This window comes from Suncus etruscus, chromosome 17 (assembly GCF_024139225.1).
Source record: "Suncus etruscus isolate mSunEtr1 chromosome 17, mSunEtr1.pri.cur, whole genome shotgun sequence".
Lineage (NCBI taxonomy): Eukaryota > Metazoa > Chordata > Mammalia > Eulipotyphla > Soricidae > Suncus > Suncus etruscus.
This window is the reverse complement of record NC_064864.1, coordinates 18,435,385-18,458,328: the sequence shown is the minus strand read 5'-3', so window position 1 is coordinate 18,458,328 and position 22,944 is coordinate 18,435,385. Positions and strand designations below refer to the sequence as shown.

The 22,944-nt window shown below is 35.2% G+C and overlaps 1 protein-coding gene across 2 annotated transcripts; it reads right to left on the bottom strand.

Moving 5' to 3' along the window:
• Positions 1-850: 850 nt before the first annotated feature.
• LOC125995093 (lipase member J-like) lies at positions 851-17,723 on the bottom strand. Of its 2 annotated transcripts, XM_049764644.1 has the most exons (9): positions 17,617-17,723; positions 16,935-17,052; positions 12,524-12,722; positions 11,986-12,095; positions 9,215-9,351; positions 8,325-8,471; positions 7,165-7,236; positions 2,349-2,420; positions 851-1,084 (listed from the first exon to the last, which is right to left on the bottom strand). In XM_049764644.1, the coding sequence occupies exons 1-9, from the start codon at positions 17,719-17,721 to the stop codon at positions 851-853; spliced, it is 1,194 nt and encodes a 397-aa protein (XP_049620601.1). In that variant the 5' UTR covers positions 17,722-17,723. The 2 variants fall into 2 exon arrangements, with proteins under 2 accessions (XP_049620601.1, XP_049620602.1); XM_049764645.1 differs by lacking the exon at positions 8,325-8,471.
• Between the last annotated feature and the right edge of the window lie 5,221 nt (positions 17,724-22,944).

The following is a 22,944-nucleotide window of genomic DNA, read 5'->3' as shown; positions in this document are numbered from 1 at the left end:
AAACAAATTCTATATGATTTGTGTAACTTGTACAATTTCCTGCTTTATTTGAAACCGGGTCCAAGTATGTAACATATTAATCATCTCTCTGGATTCTAGTTTTAGTTATTGGTAATTAATTAAATTATAGGTTGATTGCAATAAAATAGCTTTATGATACTTTGTTATCAGTAAGATAACATCATTTATTATATTTCCTGACAGGTTCAACATAGAATATGCATTATATAAAGTACATTGTCAAAATTAATTTCATTTATTGTTTTAGTGGCATATTTGTATATTAATATTTGTGAATTATTGAGATATCTATAGTTATGTATTTGTTCTTAGTACTTTATTATTTTATTAACAAAAGTTATCATTCTAATAAAAGTACCAAACATATATGATAGTGAGCAAAAGCTGTGTCATATGTTAAAAAAAATCCTGCTAGTCAAAATGGAATCCACTTTGGTTTGGTGATGAAACATTGTATGTTTAAAATTCAACTATAAAACTTAACTTTGTAAATCACAAGTTATTTACATATTTTTTGGGGGGGTTTTGGGCCACACTGGTGACACTCACAGGTTACTCCTGGCTATGCACTCAGAAATCGCTCCTGGCGATCAATCCTGGGTCGCCGGGGAATCCAACCGCAATCTGTCCTAGGCTAGTGTGGGCAAGGCCTTACCGCTTGCGCCACTGCTCCGGCCCCTACATTAAATTGTTTTAAGAAAATACATATTTGGGGAAAATACAGACTTTAACTGGAACATACAGACTAACTGAAAACACACATAACTAGAAAAATTGATGATTTTAATATAAATTATAAAGATACTTCACCACAGAGTACCATGATATTTTATATATTATTTTCAATAATATTAATGATTTCAAGGTAAATTTGTTTAAATACATCTAATCCAAACAAGAAGTCTAGATGATTGTAGTAAGAAATTGTTTTATGGTAAATATGGTATTTAATTTCAGAAAGTGAATTTTTAACATCTTCAGAATCAGCCAACAAATCCTTTCCACCACTCCAAGTTGCAGTTGGCACACTCATTTCTGACACGTTGTATATTGGAGGAGTTTTCTAAACAGAAATGAATAATATGAAAAATAAGAGTTTTCACAGGAAATGATCTTTATTAATGCTTACATGATAAATAAATAATTTTAATAATATGAGTAAAATGTTTATTATAGAAGAATAGATATAATATTATATTAAAATAAATGAAATTAAAATCAAAGTTTTATCTAAATCTGAATATTCAGACATTCCAGAGAAGTCATTTGTTTTATTCATAAAGCATAAAAATTTTTTAAACAAATACTTTTTGGGGGGAGGGACAGCCGGTGTCACTCAGAGGTTACTCTTGGCTATGTACTGAGAGATCACTCCTGGCTTGAGGAACTATATGGGATGCCGGGGGATGGAACCTCGGTCCATCCTGGGTCAGCTGCATGCAAGGCAAACGCCCTATTACTGCGCCATCGCTCCAGCCCCAACAAATACTTTTTTGATGATGTAACTGTTAATATATTTTGGAAGGTCTTTTGGAGTATAGGTTTTGACTCTAGCAGTGCTCAGAGATTATTCTTCTTTCTGTATTAGCAATCACTCCTGGCAGTGTTTGGGGAAACCATTGCAACTAGGAATTAAATCAGGGTGAGCCCCTTCCAAAGCAAGAGCCTCTTATGTTCTCTGGACCAACTTGTTAATATGTTAATATGGAAACTAGTGATTAATCTTGGTAAGAAAAGTCAAATTTGTTAGTATTGACTTTTATCTTAGTTTTTACTTTTACTTTGTATGAGCAAAGCACATTAGAATGGAGTTTAGCCGTGGAAGAAAAATATGATGTAGAAGCAATGTTATGAAGTAGAGAGATATCACTAGATGAAAAATTCAAGACTTTTGTAAAAAGCTCATATAAAATCACATATAATTAAATGATTTTTCATAATTATCACATGAATCTGTCTTATCTTCCAGGGTCAAAAACTATATGCACCTTTTATTTTCCTTTTATGTTTTATGTAAGCAAGCATAGGAGTATTATATATTCAATGCTTCTTATAAACACAAAACTTTTGCTCTTGAGAAAAGATTATTAAACTATCTGATGATTTTTATAGGATTATCCAAGACAGTTGTTTTCAATTAAACAAGGAACATGAAAAGGTCCCTTTGGATGACTGTAACAGAATGGAGATAAATCAACAGGATCTTCATATGTTGGTCTTTTTCATGGTGTTACTATATTCTTGAATTTTAAAGATGAGACTTTATCTATAGCAAAATCATCTCAGCTAATCAAGAAAATTATTTTAGTTTAAATGTAATTGCGTACCTGATTATAATGTAAGATATTCTGAGCAGGACTTCCCCAGTCAAAAGCTTTCAATTGAGTAGAATTTAAAAGCTGAAAGGAAAAATTTAAAAAGTAAATACTTTTTTATTTATTAATAGTGGTCACAAGTTAGTATTCATTTCATATATATCTTTACTGTTTGGTATGCAGATGCAGAATAGTCTCACTCATCTATGGGCTTTAAGAAGACTTAAAGACATTGAGATAATTCCCAGAGTTGAGGGCCGATAGGACCAGCTCAAGATATGAAGCTCACCACAAAGAGTTCTGAGTGCAGTTAGAGAAATAACTATGCTGAGAACTATCATAACAGTATCAATGAGTGAGGGGTTGTAGAAAGCCTGTTTTGAATCCAGGTGGGGGTGGGGAGGGAAGAGATGGGGGCATTGGTGATAGGAAGGTTGAATGGGTGAAGGAAGAAGTTCTTGTTATGACTGAACAATTATGTCTGTAACCATGGTGTTTAAATTATTTTTAAAAAGCAGTTAAAAAATCCAAAGCACAGACTCAACAACACTGAAAACATGAGATCTAAGCTGAAACCACTAAAATTTATCATGTACCTGTCAAGGGAGAGGGTAGGTGGAAGAGGTTGATGGCGTGTGGGAGCACTGGTGATGGCCTAAATCTCAAATATCAATATCTTTGTAAACCATGGGTCTTTAAATATTTTTTAAAGTATTTTTTTAAAAAATCGCTCCTGGCAGGCTCAGGGGACCATGTAGGATGCAGGGAATTGAAAGCTGGGTCCATCCCAGTCGGCTGCATTCAAGGCAAATGTCCTACCACTGTGCTATGTCTCCAGCCCCTGATTCTATCATCTTTATATAGAGGCACATTTACCTACATAGTCATTGACTACCTCCTTTATACTTGAAAGTAATATCAGGCTACACCAGAAATCCTGGGCTTTATCAACAGAGGTCAAAGTTCATATTTAGATTAAGAACAGATGATACTTCACTATTTACTTTTAAACAACATGATTCATTCATGTATACCAGAAACCATCTCTTGCTTTATTCTTTATTGTTAGCATCTGCAACATCGTAACTATTATTTGTTTTGAGTTTAAGTCACTTTACCCATACTGTCCACTAGGCAGTATATAAATAATTGGAAATGTTTTTAACTAAGAAAGTTTCCTAACAAAGAGAATTTCAACTCCTTTAAATCTTTTCTCAGATGCCATCGCATCATTGACACATAATTTAGAATATCTAATTAGTATGGTAACTCACCACCCATCATGCCTAATCTCATTTGTCTGATATATTTCTTCCTGTTATCACTTTTTTATCCTCTCTCTGTAATTTAATTAGATGTGATGCTGATTGTTTAGTATCTATTTATATCTGCTCCTTAAGATTAGGTTAAGAGAGACAGGAGTACTCTTTTATGTATATACATATATATAAAAAACATAAACATGGAAGTAACATAGTAAGTACTTGATAAAAGCCATTAAAATTATGAAAACACACAAAAAAAATCTTAGTTTTAAGCTCTGTTATCACTAGAAATAATCTATATATTCTTTTATTTTGTTCTTGTTTATTTTTTAAATAATATCTTTTTTATCTTTATTTAAACACCGTGATTACAAACATGATTATAGTTGTATGATTACAGTCATGTAAAGAACACCCCCCCTTCACCAGTGCAACATTCCCACCACCAATTTCCCAGATCTCCCTCCTCCCCACCCCCTACACCTGTACTCGAGACAGGCTTTCTACTTCCCTCATTCATTCACATTGTTATGATAGTTTTCAGTGTAGTCATCTCTGCAACTGCACTCATCACTCTATGTGATGAGCTTCATGTCCTGAGCTGCACCTACTAGGCCTCATCTCTCTTGTCTCTGAGATACTGTTAAAAACTGTCCAAGCACCCTGATTACAAACATGATTGTAGTTGGGTTTCAAGCATAAAAAGAACACCTCTCTTCACCAGTAAAACATTCTCAACACCAATGCTCCCCAATCTCCTTCCTCCAGCCACCCCCTGACTGTATTCAAGACAAGCATTCTACTTCTCTCACTCATTAACATTGTCATGGTAATTGTTAGTGTAGTTATTTTGCTAACTGTACTCACCACTCTTTGTGGTGAGCTTCACATCCTAAACCAATCCTTCCAGCCCTCATCTCTATTGTCTCTGGCATTATTACAATAATGTCTTTTATTTTTCTTAAAACCCATAGATGAGTGAGACTATTGTGTGTCTATCTCTTTCCCTCTGACTTATTTCGTTCAGCAGAATAGATTCCCTGTCCATCCATGTGTAGGAAAATTTCATGACTTCATCTCTCCTAGTGGCTGCATAATATTCCATTGTGAATATGTACCACAGTTTCTTTAGCCATTCATCTGTTGAAGGACATCTAGGTTGTTTCCGTAGTGTAACTATTATAAATAGCGCTGCAATAAATATAGGTGTGAGAAAGGAATTTTTGTATTGTTTTTGTGTTTCTATATCCCTAGGAGTGGTATAGCTGGATCATATGAGAGTTCAATTTCCAGTTTTTTGAGGACTCTCCGTATTGTTTTCCACAAAGGCTGGACTAGACGGCATTCCCACCAGCAGTGAATGAGAGTTCCTTTCTCTCCACATCCCTACCAACACTGATTATTCTTGTTCTTTGTGATGTGTGCCAGTCTCTGTGGTGTGAGATGGTACCTCATTGTTGTTTTGATTTGCATCCCCCTGATGTTTAGTTATGTGGAGCATTTTTCATGTGCCTTTTTTGCATTTGTATTTCTTCTTTGAGAAAGTGTCTGTTCATTGCTTCTCTCCATTTTTTGATGGAATTAGATGCTTTTTTTCTTGTTAAGTTCTGTCAGTACCATGTGCATCTTAGATAATATCCTCTTATCTGATGGGTATTAAGTGAATAGTTTCTCCCATTCCGTGGGGTGATTTTGTATCCTAGTCACTATTTCCTTTGAGATGCAGAAGCTTCTCAGCTTAATATGGTCCTATATGTTTATCTCCGCTTCCACTTGTTTGGAGAATGATGTTTCTTCTTTGAAGATGCCTTTAGTCTTAATGTCATGAAGTGTTTTACCTATGCATTTTTCAATATACCTTATAGTTCTGGGTCTTATATAAAGATATTTAATCTATTTGGATTTTATCTTTGTGCATGGTGTTAGATTGAGGTCTGAGTTTTTTTTTTGTTTGTTTGTTTTGTTTTGTTTTTTGCATGTGGCTAACCAGTTGTCCCAACACTACTTGTTGAAGAAGCTTTCCTTGCTCCATTTTGCAATTATTGACCCTTTATCAAAAATTAATTGATTGTCTGTCTGGGGAAAATTCTCTGAATACTGAAGTATATTCCATTGATCTGAGGGTTTGTCTTTATTCTAATACCATGCTGTTTTAATGACTATAGTTTTGTAATTCAGTTTAAAGTTGGGGAAAGTGATACCTCCCATATTTCTTTTCCCAAGAACCCTTCATAGGTGTTTATTATTCCAATGAATTTCAGGAGTGTTTAGCCCACTTCTTTGAAGAATGCCATGGATATTCTTAGAGGGATTGCATTAAATCACTATATTTTCTTAAACACCAACATGTGCTATAAATTTTGAATTTAGAAATACAAAGCGAACATTTTGATAAACTTGCTAGTGAATCTCAAAGAGTTCACAATTTAGCAGAAGAGAAAAATTAGATATCAAGAAAACTAGTATTAGTTTGTTTCTTTCATACTAGTTTTTTCATACTAGTGTTTTACAAAACTAGTTTGAGTTGCTTTTGTCAAGTAAGTTATGTTTTTAACTTTTGCATATTTAATGTTTTCTTTAATACTTATTTATATATGTACACATAAATGTATATTATTGAGGGCATATTGATTCACAACATTAAGAAATTTAGACATATTTTTATTTATTTATTTGGTTATTGTGCCACACCTGGTGATGCTCAGGCATCTTATATGGTCCCCCAAGCCAGGAGTGATTTCTGAGTTCATAGCCAAGAGTAACCCCTGAGCGTCACAGGGTGTGGTCCAAAAAACAAAAAATAAAATAAAATAATAAAATAAAATAAATACCACCTCCAGGAAAGAAGGTGTGCCCCCAAATAAAAAAATAAAATGAAAAAAATGAGTTTTATTGGCAAAATTGAGATAAATCATGTTATTAAAAATGCACCCTGATTAGGGTCTGGAGAAATAGGGCAAGGCATTGACCCAGGTTTGGTTCCCAGAATCCTATATGTTCCCCTGAGCACTTCCTGTGTCATTTCTGAGTGCAGAATAAAGAGTAACCCCTGGGGCCGGAGAGATAGCACAGTGGTAGGGCATTTGCCTTGCATGCAAATGGATGGTGGTTCAAATTCTAGCATCCCATATGGTCCCCCAGCCTGCTGGAGGCGATTTATAAGCATAGAGCCAGGAGTAGCCCCTGAGCACTTCAGGGTGTGACCCCCCCAAAACAAAACAAAACAAAAAAATTAACCCCTGAGTATTGTTGGGTGTGGTTCCCAGAACAAAATGATACCTAGTTTATTGTTCCAAATTGACACTTTCTTAAATGAGAAATGTTACACATTTTCAAATGAAACACAAAAAATGTTAATATTGCTCCGATAATTTCTTGGGTTAATGGGTATTTAATTATGATAGTCAGGCATTATTAAACTAAAAACTCACATATACAAATAAGTGATAATTTTATTATAGTCTACATTTACCATTCTGGGGCAATGGATGATTCCTAGAATAACTAAATAAATCATGAAATTGTAGGCAGAACCATATACAAAGGCATTTTAAAAGTTATACCTGACTCCAGTGGATCATATTTTGAACAGATGTTCCTCCTATATTTTGTACCATATACATATCCAAACGACTCTATGACATTAAAAATAAGTTGTATTACATTAATGACCAGGTATTTGATATGTGCTTATTAAATGCACACTTTTGCATTAGTATAACATTTTTTATTTCATTTTTATTTAATTTCCAAATAATGTGCTCACAGTCCCATAATGAAGAAAATGTGACTGAGTATCTATATACATAACTTCCTCTTTGAAAGCACAAAAGAAGTGTCAAGACAGAAACCACAGAGAGAAAACACTCTTGATTAACACAGAAGTAAGAAATTAGTAATAAAAGGAGACAACTGGGCCCTGAGAGATAGCACAGCAGTGTTTGCCTTGCAAGCAGCTGATCCAGGACCTAAGGTGGTTAGTTCAAATCCCGGTGTCCCATATGGTCCCCCAGGCCTGCCAGGAGCTATTTCTGAGCAGACAGCCAGGAGTAACCCCTGAGCACTGCTGGGTGTGGCCCAAAAACCAAAAACCAAAAAAAAAAAAAGGAGACAATTAAAATTACACACAGCAACATGATAGTCATAAATCTAATATTAGCAGTATTTAAAATAATTGGGAATCATAGAAAGTAAATTTACTAAATATTCTAATTAAAAAATAGTGCCCTGATAAAAGAAAATGATGAAATCTTACATTTTTCAAAAAAAAAAAATAGAAGGAATTCTAAAAGGTCATGCTTAGCAAAATTACTTAAAAACGAGAGAATCAAATACTGGATGATCTCAGTCATTTGTGGGCTATAAAGAAACAAAGCAAGAGAAAAGAATAAACTAAATAAGAGAAATTCTTGACCTCTGAATGAAGACCTGGGATTATCAGAATGGATGTGAATTAAAGGAGATTCAATAAACACAGTCAAATGATTTTGGTACTTTGGTGGTGGATGTGGATGCTTATATATTTTAAAAGTTGTTTTGGTATCCCTACAAACCAAAATTCATTCAAAACCTAAAACCTAACACCTAAAACTCCAAACCTTAAGCTCCAAAAAATTAGAATATATAATTTTAATGTACTTCAACTTTCAAAAATAGAAAAGAAAATTCAATTTTTGTTCAAAACATTAGCAAAATATAAAATTTGAATACAATTTGTTCTCACCATGTTTATGTTGTTTGAATGACTTCCAGCCATTATTAATAAGATATTATGGCAAATTCTATGAAAAATTTTTAGTGGACATAAAGTTGAACTAAGAAATTGTTTAAATGAATTGTTAGGTAAAAACTCTTTCTTGCCAGAAATAGCCTGTAAAAATAAATGTATATTAAATCTATCTTTGAAAGATCAAGAAATTATCTGAGCTCACTATGTTTACAACTGAATGCAACATCACAGCAATTTAAATTACAAACAAAATTTGAAGCAAGATGTACTTGAAGCAGGTGGTTTGTTTACTGGGTTTGATCTCACGATGAGATGTCTGAGGCTATAAATAGATATTTTTTTTTAAGGAACAAAATAAAAATCTCTAATGCAAAATTTATTTATTTAATTGGTGTTGGGTCACATCCGGCTGTACTCTGTGGTTACTCCTGGGTCTGCGCTCAAAAATCTCTCCTGCAGGCTCCAGAGACCATATGGGATGCTGAGAATCAAATACAGGGCCATCACAGGCCAGTCACAAGCATAGGAAATGTCCTACTGCTGTGCTATTGCTCTGGCCCTCTATTGCAAACTTTTAAAATTTAATTCATGCTGCTATATGAACAGTCAAAACTGCTTTGATTATAAATATGTTATAAAGTAACTGTACTGTAGTACTATATGCCTCACATATAATTCTTACACATAAAATCTATATGTAACACACTTTTTGCCTATAAAATCCAATTCCAAAACAAAAGTTCAATTCCATCCTTCGCCATATAATTTAGTTTGTTTACTATATTTATTCACCTCCAGTCCTCTGTCCTCAGAAAATCACGATTTTGAATATATTTTATTTTTAGACCACTTGGAATTATGAGTCACATATAATAATAACATACCAGGATAAGTGTCTTCAACTTGTATGCAATTTTAACTACTGGGATCTGTATGTGTTTAATGGAAAAAACTGGTGCTAAGGCAAAAAAGACTTTGATTCTTTCGGCAATCTTGGGCATGGTTGAAAACGTTATTAAAGCTGAAAGAAAGGGTGTAGATTTTTAAAGCAGTTACTAGCATGTTAGAAATAACACTAAGGTTAATAAAAGTTAAATCAAACTTGGGGCATCTCCCAAGTTGTGTTCAGGGGCTCAGGTTACCTGGTTGTACCTTAAACCCCAGCCCTTGTAGTGTTCCAGAACTCCAGATTTGCAGAGTGCACCTAGGTGTTCTATATGGCACCAAGAATCAAGTTAGCATGAGGCAGAAACATACCTCCATCCTATCCCTGAACACTCCCTACTCCCTCTCCTTCCAACCTCCTTGTCAATGCAAGCAAGACTCTAAGTTGAGACTGGGAATATCAGGGCCCTGGTAGCCTGACCTCAGCTTTGGGGGTTCTGAGTTTTGCCCAAATGCACATGCAGTCCCTACAGGGCAGAAGCCTTTATGAAGGAGGACATGGACCTGGCTGGGGCTAGGAGGGCCTGGCATCTGGCCAGAGGTAAGAGTGCTAGCCTGGTTGTGGCAGGTCTGTCTGAGCTGCAGCTTCCCTTCTCAATGATGCCTCAGAGGCACATGAGACATGAGACCCTGCACCCAATCAGCAGTCAAGTTGGTGAAGCTGGGGAAATGTCTGAGTGAGTCTTTCTTCATCTGTTATTTTGTTTGTTTGGGGGCCACACCCGTTGGTGCTCAGAGCTCACCAACACTGTCTCTACACTCCCGGTCAGGGGGTCTGAAAAATTAATTTGTTCATTCATTTCACTTATCTAACATAACTCAATTTTTATTGACAACCAAGTGTGAGACCTGCTTTTCATTTATTTTTGGTTTGGTTTAATTTTAGGGAGATCAGGGCTATGTCTAGTGGTGCTCATGAATTCTTGGTTTTGTGCTCAGAAGACCACTGTGCCAGATATCTTGATGGGGGCAGGTACATACAAAGCATAAGCTATAGAGTTACATAAACTCTACACTGCCTACCCCCCAATACATACATTTTAATTTCAACATAATAATTGTTAGGATTAAAAACAAATGAATAAGGCTGGAAAAAGTATGTATAAGGCACTGCTCGAAAACTTAAGTGTTTGCTCAAATTTAATACCTGAGTACCACCAAGACTGATTCCTGAGCAGAGGAAGGGGTGAACCCTTACTGCCGGGTCTGGTAAAAAAAAAAAAATAGTGTATGACTGTGAGTGATAATAACTAACCAGCAAATAATTTTGTTCACATGGTAGTTTCATAAACCAAAAACAATGTTCCACATTTATATAAAAAATAGTAAAAAATGTAGTTGATGAACTTTTGTAGAGATGAGTTTTAATCTTTCTGTAAAGGATTCAACACATTCAAGTTGTTTTTATGATCCTTATTAACCTATTTTAAATCTACTCTGTCCCTCATGCAAAGAATACTAAACATTTATCTTATGGATAACAAACAAACGTTGGTTTGTCTGGGGACCACAGGTGTCAATACTAAGAAGCCACTCCTGGCTCTGTGCTTGGGGGGCTGATCATCATTTATATTAAAAAAGGTAAAATTTTCCCCCTTTTTTTGGCCACAGCTGGCAGTGCTCAGGGGTTACTCCTGGCTCTGTGCTCAGGAATTACTCCTGGCAGTCTTAGAGAACCATATGTGATACTGAGGATCAAACCCCGGTGGTTTGTGTGCAAAGCAAACACCCTACTCACTTGCTCTTCTGCCCCCAATTTTCCCTTTTTGACATCTTTGTTTGTTTGTTTGTTTTTAGGCCATATCCTGTGGCACTTAGGGGTTACTCCTGGATCTGCACTCAGAAATCAATCCTGGCAAACTTGGCGGGAGGGGGACATATGGTATGCTGGGGATTGGAACCGGGTAGGTGGCATGCAAGGCAAATAAATGCCCTACCCACTGTGCTATTGCTCAGTCTCCCTTTAATGACATCTTAATAAATTTCTTTTACAGACACATTTGAATTTCAAATTAAGCAAGTATTCATTAACTAACAGACAAAAATATATACTAGAATGAAGTATATCGTACATTTTTGTTTCTATTATAAAATGCCCTGTTCTTCCTTTCAAAGTAGAAATAAGTTTACAATACTATGAAAGGACGTATGCTATTTTTTAGAACAAATTTTCTTCTGAAAATGGTTCTAAATTAGAGGAATTAGTGTTGTGTGAACTAAAAAAGAACAGAAATGTTCATTTTTAGTCTTTAAGCATAGCTTGAATTTCCTCATTTTCATGCATATCTTAAATTTAATCCATTCTAAATGCAAAACAATGTAACCTTCCCAAGTCTCTTGTTTCTAAGCCCTTTGTTATATTTTTAAAAATAAAATGATTATTTACCCTCTACTTTTATAATAAATGATAGTTATTTTGATTTCCTTTTAAAATAGATATTTAGCTTTTATACACTAGGAAAATATAAAAGAACAACCTTCCTTATTTATATAATCAACGCTTTTCTTTTTAACTAGAAATGCAGAATTAATGCAGAATGTAAGCCTCCAGGATATGGCTATACTATGTTTCAAATTTACCTTCAATTCTAAAAATCATGAAACTCTTACCCATTGGTAAAGCCTATAAACTTATGCATAATTCAGTAAGTATGGTTACAAACTATAAAATATAATTAAAGAATGTTAGCAATATTTTCCCTTGACATACCAATAGTTGTACCCTGTGAATGGCCTACATAAAATATTTCTTCTTGTTTAGTATGGTTCACGATGAAGTTAATTAATGCTGGAAGGTCATACTTTGCCATCTCATCAAAACTAAAAAAGAAAACACATGTCTACTAATGTTATATCAATGTTTGAAAAAGATGAGTAGAAAAATAAATTAAGCTATTTCATTGAGAATGATCAAGGTCTATAATGTACTGTCCCAACTGAGGAAAAACTTCTGAGGGAACAAAATGTCAAGGAAATAAAAACAGTCACAACTAATTTTATAAAGGTGTATTTGTTTATTCTAAATATTGAAAGGAAAACTGGACTATAGAGTTAAAGATCAAGGACGGGGGTTTAGTTAACCAAAGCTAAAACTGAAGAAATGAATTTCAAATTAAGCAAGCACTCATTAACTAACAGACAAAAATATATACTAGAATGATGCATATTGTACATGAAAAACACTGAGTTAATAAGAGAAAATTTATGTGATTTTTTTAATTCAAAATGATAAAAGATATTATTTGTACCTGAATGCCCAGAACTCTTCAGAATTTGTATCTAGGCGCACGTGTTTTCTGGACCACGTTGTTCCTCTGCTATTCCCCATCCATACATCATAACCAGTATCTGCCAGAATAAAGCCCAGGCTGTTGTTAGGTAGATTAGAAATCCAGCAGCTGGCAGTTGTAAACAACCCATGTTGCAAGTAAACAACAAGTCTCTGATCTAGGGAGAAACAAGCAAAGTAGATAAAAATGTCATTCGAAGTACAAGCTTTTAAGACTTGACAATTCAGGGGATTCCAAAAAAATTGGATACATAAGGTAAGTTACTAATGCTTGCTACTACTGTCTATCAGACTTGATTAATATATGGACTCACTGGTGGATTTTTTTTTCAAATGATCAGGTGGACAACAAGGAACATTCCACTTTACATGTAAAAATGTGTAAAGATGCAATTATTCAAATACCTAATAGTAATTTAGGCACTCACAACTTTTTCCCCCAGGTTTTTGGGTGCACAGGGATTTCTCCTGGTTCTGTAATCAGAAATTACTCTTGGCAGGCTCTGGAGACCATGTGAGAGGTCAGCCACATGCAAGGCAAAGGCCCTTCCACTGTTCTATAGCTCCCATCCAAGGCACAACTTTTAATTACCATACTGCATTATTTACATGATTTTCCAACTTTTTTTCATGTCATCAAACATTGTATATTCATGTTATTCAAGGGCAAATTTATCACGAAAATCAGTTTCATCATCGTATGGAGTTCCTAGAGTCTTACTCTTAACACTCATGATTTTGAGAAATAAGTTTTTGAATAGTGAGCTCAGAAGTAAATTCAGCACCAACCTGTCATTTACACACAATTCATATCATTGCTATCTACTAGACAGATGCTGATGGTATCCTGCTTGAAACCCACTAACTAGACTGACAAGTCTATTCTTTAGCTATTAAGTTAGTTGCCAAGTATGTACAACTATCAGGGGAAGCTTTTGGCATTCATGGTTAAAAGATAGCTCTCACTCTGGAGGAGGAAGAAGATAGCCTATCTTTTTATGTCAGGTGATTACAATAGTACAAAAGACTGATTCCTGTGATTCAAAGTTGAATCTAATATACTTTATGCCCTGGGTCTCCACAATTCAACTCCACTAGCTATCCCAACCTTGCTTTCCTACTGTCTTTTCCATGATATTCTCAATAAATCATGTACACTTACTTCTCACAGGCTCTACATCTAGGGAACTTGACCTAAGAAATACTACTAAAAATAACCAAAGAGGAACCACATAATTGACCTAATCTGTTGTAACAGCAGGATATTGACAATGGATTTGTGAGTGTCAATTATAGTTTTAGGATCAATTTCAATAGCATATTTGCTTCACTAACCATTTCCTCTTAGAAATTTTCCCAGGAATTCTTTCTATTAGAACCCTGGAAAAGCAAGATCTGATAAAATCTTCTTAAGTATAAAACAAAGGAGTCAACATTTTGTTTGCTAAACCTGTGCTAGTCTCTTAGCTATTGTAAGGGTTGCTTTTCAAATGTTTATCACATCCTTTTTTTCTGTAGAACTGATTCCAGCTAAATGAAGCCATAGAAAGATTAGGAGTCTTTCTAAGTATAACAATGCATAGCTCATATGGATGCTAAAAGCTTTCTAACTTTATGGTCAGACTATCTCTGTATTTCAATTCTTGGATTCAAGAGTCCTCTGAGATAATATTTCTAATGAATTATGGCCTTCTTTATATCCTTTCCACCCTATCTTGACTTCCAATTAACTTTCTCCTGTAAGTAGTTCCTAATAAATCTGTCTATGGCTTCTAAGAACTCTTAAGTTACTTGTATTTAAAGCACATCAAAAAGCCTTTTAGAACAGTATCTGAAAAATTAAATTATACCCTCAAGATTAATTTTTGTAATTATGTTAAATCTGTGTTAACATTTCTCTTTTAACAGATATGACCTTCAAAAGGATCCAGATTACACTGATTAAAATTGTTTCAACTTAATGTCTTTGCTGAAGTGTACCTTAATGTTTAAAATAAGAACTTGAGAGGATGGCATATAATGTAAGAAAATCTTCTTTATGTTGTTATTGTTTTTGTTTTGGGGCTGCATCCATCAATGCTAAGAAGTTTTCCTAGCTCTGCACTCAAGAATTACTCTTGGTGGTGCTGGGAAAGAGTGTGTGCCTATGAGGATCATATGGAATGTCAGGGATCCAACTCAAGTTATGTGCCCTTAATTTAAGGGCAACTAAGTGTCCTTCTTTGTACTGTATCTCCAGCACCTTAAAAAAAACTCTTAAAATTTTTTTAATCTTGTCATGGAAAAAATATAGGAGAAAAATAACATCCCTGGCTTTCCATTAGACAATTAGATGAATAAACAAAAATAATCAGTTACATATTCTGTTAGTAATCAGCAAATCTAGGATCTTAACCCTTTCCCCCCCATGCATTTTACGCTATACTCTTGTTGATCCTAAGGTACCTATTGTTGTATGAAATAAGGAGCTGTAAGACTATTATTAACATGATCCCTTTGCTCTTACTATACCAAAGAATCCTTATGATAAAGAAAACTTTTCAGGCATTCTTAAATCCTATGGAATAATGTTATTATCTTTTGAGCATTTTAAGCCTCAACATCCTATTAACAAAAAGATTCTAGAGAATTGACATCCATGAGTAAAGTGAATCACAAAAATAACACTAGGAGGAACAACTTATTTTTCCACCATTCTCTTTGGGGTTCAGCTCATACCTGGCAGTAGTTAGAGGCTTCTTTTAGCATTATGTTCAAAGGTTACTCTTAGAGGTAGTCAGAAGACCCTAGGTGGTGCTTTGGGTCAAACTGGCATTGGCTGCATGCATGGCACATGCTTTAGTCTCTTTATTATATCTCCAGCTTCTCCATTACACTTTTTTTTTAGGTAATGCTCAGAAGTGGTCAGGGTTTTGCACTCAGGGATCACTCTAATGGAGCTCCAGGACGAAACTCTGCTTGGCTGTATGCAAGTCAAGTGCCTTACCCACTATCTCTACTCCGGTAATCAATGGATTGAGTGTTTGTGAGCATGCTTTGCATATGGGAGGCTTGGGTTAGATTCCCAGCAGCACATGGATCCCCAAGAACCACCATAAACACAGCACTGAGAGAGACCCCCAAATACTACTGGGTATGACCACCCTAAAATATAAATATGTAAACACAAAGAAAAAGTATTTTTCACAAAAAATTGAATAGGAAGCTATTAGAGAATTAGTCTCTAATTTTTAAATTAATATATATCTCCATTATATATACCCATATTTCCTTGACTATATATATATTTTTTCTTTATCTGTTTTATTTGTTATTTGACACTTGGGTTGTTGATAGAATATGTTATACATAGTAATGTAACACAGTCATTCAAATACCTTTTGGAATTAATGTTTTGATGAATACATATCAAGCAGTAAGATCACTAGGTCTTGTGTTAGTTCTATTTTAAGTGATTTTTTTAAGTCCCCATAATGCTTTCCATAGAGGATGGGCTAGTTTTGGTTTTATCTTTTTTGTTTGTTTTCTTTGCCACACCTGGTGAAGCTTAGGGGTTACTCCTGGCTATGTGCTCAGAAATCACTCCTGGCTTGGGGGAATCACACAGGATGCCGGGAGATCTAACCGTGGTCTATTCTAGGCTAGTGCTATCTTATTATTGCTTAGTTTTGCATTTCCCTGATAATAATTTCCGATAAAGACTTTCTCCTCTGTTTTTCATCATTTATCTTTGAGGAAGCACCCATTTAGCTCCTCTCCCAGCAGCTACTTTTGTTGTTGTTGTAGAGTATTTTTGTTTCTTAGATGTTAGTGCTTTATAAGATATATGGTATGAAAATAATTTCTCTTATTAAGTAAGATGTCTTTTCATTTTAGTTGTCATTTCTTTGGCAGTGAAGAAACTTTTCAGTTTGACAGAGTTTCACTTGTGTCACATTACCGTTGTTTCCTTTGTCAATAAAGTACAATATCTCTCATTTGATCTTATATGGTTTGATCTTTTTGGATTTGATCTTTCCTTGAGGCATGTGTACAGATATGTGGAAGGTAATTTTTCAAAATTTTTTTTTATTTTTGGGCCACACCTGGTGATGCTCAGAGGCTACTCTTGGCTATGCATTCAGAAATTACTCCTGACTTGGGGGACCATATGGGACACTGGGGGACCATATGGGACTCTGGGGGATTAAACTGTAGTCTGTCCTAGGTCAGCAGTGTGCAAGGTAAACATCAGACCACTGCGCCACTGTTCTGGCCCCAATTTTTCAATTATTTTTAAATCCTTTTACTTATCTTATACTTAATAAGAAAACTGCAAAAATTAATTTCAGTTCCTCCACAGCAGCAATTTATACTAGATTAAATATTACCTGATTTGTCACTGTTTGCTTTCCCATATGGAATTCTATAAAGACCAAGGATGTATCCATCTTCAGTTACAACATCATACTTTTCATTTGGGTAACCCCAGTGAGAAATAATTTGACTCTAAGAAAAAAAAACAAATAATTTAAATGTTTGCTAGCCAATTAAGATCCTAACCATTTGTAATTATTTTGTATTCTCAAGATTAGATCTTTTTCATTGATTCAATCATAGTAATAATAGAATATATACTGAATACCAACTTTATACACTAGGTATTCACAAATAAAACAAAAAAACAAATGACTTCTCAAGAAGATATTTTAATAATTATCTCATCCATTTTTAATTAATAATCACTTATACTTTTATATACATAACTAAATATAAGTGTATTTCTGTGTTTTCATGTATTTGCATAGTTAATATTATATTTGAAATCTATGTTTAAGTGTATAATAGAACTTATAGGATCTCTCTACATGAATATATATATATATATATATATATATACATACCGTAGAGATTACCTAAAAAGGAAATATTTTGCACTGTTGAATATTACATGAGAAATATTAGTTGACCCACATCAAATTATAATTTGACTTTGCTTGTATTTTTATAGTCCCAAAATTCAAAAATACAATTTCCTGTTATTGTAAACAGTTTAGCAGTTGGGCAACTTACAATGTTCATTTTTGATTCAGGATTCATAAATATATTTCTTCCAAAGGCACCAGTATTAATTCTAAAAGTTAAGATGAAAAGCATCATCTTGAGAAAGCACCACATCTGATATCTACATATAAAAAACAGAGTTGATAGCATTAAGATTTCAAGAGCCTGAGAGATAGTAAGTCCACTTCCCATCTGATTCCCAGTATCATGTATGATCCTCTGAAAACTGCCAGTGATCCCTGAGCACAGGGCCAGGAGTAATCCCTGAGCACTTCTGGATATGATCCTAAGTATTATCTGATTGTTTAATTCTGTAATACATCTTCAGAGGAGAAAATCAAGAGTCTGGGAATAACTTGTCTAATCATATACATCAGTTGATAGGTAGTCAGGATTCATACTTCAGTTTGCTTCATTCTAAAGCCAATGTATTTGTAACAGTTCTACTTTGAAGCACAAATTCATACTTATGGTCTCATTGTGGTGAAATATATGTAACATAGGATTTTTCATTTGTCATTTTAAATAGAGTTCTGTGCCATTAAATACATGATATTGTAATGTATGTACAATCTCCTGCCTCCAGAACTTTAACTTATGTAGACAATGAGTCTTCTTTCTGAATTTGTGGTGGGCACTATATGACTTTGTTTATATGTATTTTACTACGCTAAGAACTTTTTACAAGTGGAAATATAGATTTGCTCTTTTGTAACTTGCTTATTTCATTTAGTATGATGTTTTCAATGTTCATTCATTTGATACCATATGTGAAAATTTCTTTCTTTATGGATGCATAATTTATCATTAAACATATATGTCATATTTTGTTTATCTATTCATCTCTTGGTAGATTCTTGGGTTTTCATATTCTTATGCTTAAAATAATTTTGGTATGGGAGAAACATAAACTGAAGGTAAATTAAAAGTGACCTAAAAATCTAGCTTTAACAATATACAAATCTCACTTTTCCAAAAAGTCTTAGTATAGAAAAAAAATTGCATTACTCATCTAAGACAAGCAACAATAAATTGAATGCATTAAGAAACAAATAGAAAATAAAATCTTCACTTCTGGGGCCAGTGAGGTAAGGTGTCTGCCTTGCAAGCACTAGCCAAGGAAGGACCACGGTTCGATCCCCCGGCATCCCATATGTTCCCCCCAAGCCAGGGGCAATTTCTGAGTGCTTAGCCAGGAGTAACCCCTGAGCATCAAACAGGTTTGGCCAAAAAACAAAACAAAAAACAAAACAAAATTAAAAAAACACTTCTTGAAGTAAAAAAAATCAATATCAAAAGGTAGTTTTATAAAGCCAGGAACTGACCCCTTGAGTATTGTAGGTTATATAAAAAATTCAATAGAAATTAAGAGTACCTGTAGAAAAGTTCAAGGAGTTACCGAAAACAACAGAAGATGAAAAATAGCCTTAAAAAAATGAACAGCATACAACAGAATTATGGGATGAGTTCAAGAGGAACAATATAAAAACCATCAATGTCCTGAAGAACAGGAAGGCTAATTTGATGGGGAAAAATAGTTTAAAAATCATAGATTGTTGGCTACCGTGACTGACTCAGTGGTTACTTTTGCAAAACTCCCTGCCATTTTTTCAGTGCTAAGTGCTGTTTGCTATAAGCCCATATACCAACAGGAAAAAGGCAACCTTCAAGTAATAAGTAACTTCTCAGCCTAGGGGAGGAAGACACTGCCTGTTACCATGGAGCCAAGTCTCCCCTTAATTTACATTCCTGAGTTAATAGCTAAACCTCCTCAACAAAGCTTGCCCCACCATAAAAACTGCTGAGAGTTCCGGAAAGTGGGCTACAAGCCCTACTTTAGGGTCATAGGGCAATTCCTTGAAAGCTGCTGATTTAGGAGTGCTTGCAAGATTGTCACTGCTTCTCCCTCCCTTCTGGAAAATGATTTACTGCCTTTGTTTCATGGCTTTCGCGCCAAAATGTATGATTGACACCATCTTTTACCTGCCCCCTTCTCCTTCTCTATATAAGAGATGCAGAACCCCAATAAAGACACCTTTGAACAGTCTGATCGCCAAAGGTCATTATTATTAACCTCTCTTAGATTTTTTTACAGGTGTGGTTGTTCTTCTAGCCCTGCTAAATAAAGGTGCGGTCGTCCGTGAGCCTCTCAACTGATTCCCGCTGGCCGGGCCCCTCCGGGGGGCTTGCAGGACCCCGCATTTTGGCGCCCAACGCTGGGCCCGAAGACCACCGCCACACTCGAACGACTACAAGGGCGGCGTGTCCGGAGCCGTTTCGTAAAACGCAGAAAATACCTCATCAGGGTAAGCGTAGAAACGAGTCAGCCTTAACAAATAAACTGCAGTTTTTCAAGTTGTTCCCCCGCTGCCCCTGATTGGCTTTTGGGGCTTCACCCATAGGATTCGCTACCATGGGTGCCGCATTGAGTATTCACCCATTGGATTCGCTACCATGGGTGCTATGTTGAGTACTGAGCTTAAATTCATTTAAGATATACAGTCTGAATTGAAACACAGACATAGAGGTTACCAAAAAAGATATTTGTAATTTCTTAATGTTTTGTTCATGATGTTTGCCAGAAATCTAGTGTTCCTGAGCTCCCTATCACTTTAAATCTCTCAGTTTCCTCCCTCCTTTAACCCTTCACCTTCACTTCTGCCGCTGCAACCTCTGTGCTAATCAAAAAAAAAAAAAAAAAAAAGCCCGCCGCTTTTTTTTCCTGCGCTGTTAAACTCTTCCCGGCGGGCAGGCGTAAGCTCTTAAAGGCGCAACACACATTTTCCAAATCCCAGCTTGTCAGCAGCTCTGTACCTAAAAGTTGCTCTCCAAAGTCTGTGTTACAGCTCCTCCACACGCGGCAACTGACTTCTGCTAACCCCCGCCGCCACTCCCTTCTCGTACGCCTGCACCCCCCACGGCCCCCCGTGGGGCAAAGTGCGGGCGAGCAAAAAGCACACGTAGCTGCAGGCTATGAACGCTGCGGCCGGTTCTACCTCCGCAGCTCCAGATTCCAGCTCTGATTCAGAAAAAAAGAATGCTCTACCCAGCGGCACTGAATCAACCAGGGGTAAGGTGCTGCAGGAATTGCTCCTGCGTAACAAACCCATAAATAGAAAAGATTTCAGCGAGCAGAACGGTTCCCCCCCCCCCCTTCCATCCCTTGGGATAAATATGCAGCCCTACCTTCCCTTAGGTTTTTATGGCTGTCTCTCTGTTGTTACAAGCGTTCCTTTCTCCTAAGTCTAAATGCCTGAGTTAAAATGTTTTTCTAAAGATAAAGGCCACAGTTAATAAAATTAAAATGTCTTAAATGTGTTAGAAAATGTCATAATAAGATCTTTAACCTATGCAAAGGTGGCGTATATGCGGCATACTTTATACATGTTTTTAAAACTATAAGTTTCTGTTTAGCTAAGGTGCAAACATAAATTTTAAAGAAAAAATATCACTTCTTTCTTAAAGTTGGTAAAAATTTGGTTTAAACTCAAAATAGTGCTAACCTGTGTATATCTTTATGGTTACAAGTTTAATTGCTCTGCTAAATATGGCAGAAGGTGGCAGGGGTACAAGTAAAAATATTCAGAAATTGTTCATGTGCAATTTATAGTTACAATTGCTTTAAAATTTTTGTTGTGTCTCATAAAATGCCTCAAATAATTGTTAAGCTTATAAATTAAATTATGCGGCATACATGTGCCTTTTCAAAAAGCATTTGTGTAATTAAGTTTTGTGTATTGGGTGTTGTGAAGTTATTATTGAAACGTTAAAAAATTAGGAAACTTTCTAAATTCAGGTCTGTACAGGTTAAATTCAGGTCTGTACAGGTTAAATTCAGGTCTGTAAGGGTTAAAAAATTCTCTAAGGACAAAAAAATCAACAGCAAAATAACGGCAATAAACACCCTTTGTTCATGCCTCTCATAAATTTTAGAGCAAGGTCATAATTCTGTTACTTGTAATAACAAATTATCAGTAAACAAACAACCTTTTCGTGTTTTAAAACTTCTTCTTTTTTTTTTTTTTTGGTTTTTGGGCCACACCCGTTTGACGCTCAGGGGTTACTCCTGGCTATGTGCTCAGAAATTGCCCCTGGCTTGGGGGGACCATATGGGACGCCGGGGGATTGAACCGTGGTCCGTTCCTTGGCTAGCGCTTGCAAGGCAGACACCTTACCTCTAGCGCCACCTTCCCGGCCCCTGTGTTTTAAAACTTAAACGGACACACGAGAATTAAAATTTAAGTCTTTTATATTTCTATTAAAAATTATTTTTAATCCTAAGAGTATATGAAGTTTGTAAAGTGGTTCATACCATGGGCATTTTTTAGTAGCTTAGGCCCCTTAATCTGCATTTAAACATTTCTTATATTTTGTCTTTTCTTTTTTTTTTTTTTTTTTTTTTTGGTTTTTGGGCCACACCCGGTAATGCTCAGGGGTTACTCCTGGCTATGCGCTCAGAAGTCGCTCCTGGCTTGGGGGACAATATGGGACACCGGGGGATCGAACCGCAGTCCGTCTCCTAGGCTAGCGCAGATAAGGCAGGCACCTTACCTCCAGCGCCACCGCCCGGCCCCATATTTTGTCTTTTCAATTGCTCTTTCCTCTCCATGTTTGCTATTCAAATCTAATGGTCAAATAACATTTTGTAACATTTTTAACTTTGTTTTTGAGGAATAGTTTGTAAATATAACACAGGTGTCTTTTTTACCTCTGCATTGAAAAAAAAAAAACAGCAAAACTCCTTTGTTAAAATTACTGCACATGTTTATAAAGTTAATTTTTTTTTAAGAACTAAAGTAATACAAGTCAGCAAAATAAGTTGGTCAGCTTTCCTTAACAATAATGTCTAAACATTCCAAAACTCTGAGCTAAGCCTAAGCTCTTTTAAATGCATAATAATATATAGGAGAATAGCATTGCCATTTAAAAAACTTGAACCAAATAGTCTGAACCTTAGAGGCAGTTACACAGTTCAAACAGTGGCATAAAAGCCATTTTAAAAACAAAAACAATATAATAACTAATTACATAAATTTGTTCATAAATTAATGTTCATAAATTTAAACCTTAAGTAGCTTTGTCCTTTTTTAATTTCAAGCCTAATTTTAAACTCAAAGGTAAGTAAAAATAATTTTGCAATTTCCAAGTTTAATCTTAAATTGTCTCTGTTCATGTTGTGGTTAACCCTTTTAAAATAATATTGTTAATTAGTATTATAAAAATAATTAAATATTATAAGCAAATTAACAAATGTTAAATATAATTTTGGTCTTCAGCTCTAGGTGTGGAAATGCATCAAATGCCTTTAACTATATTTTATACTGTCTAAACATCTTG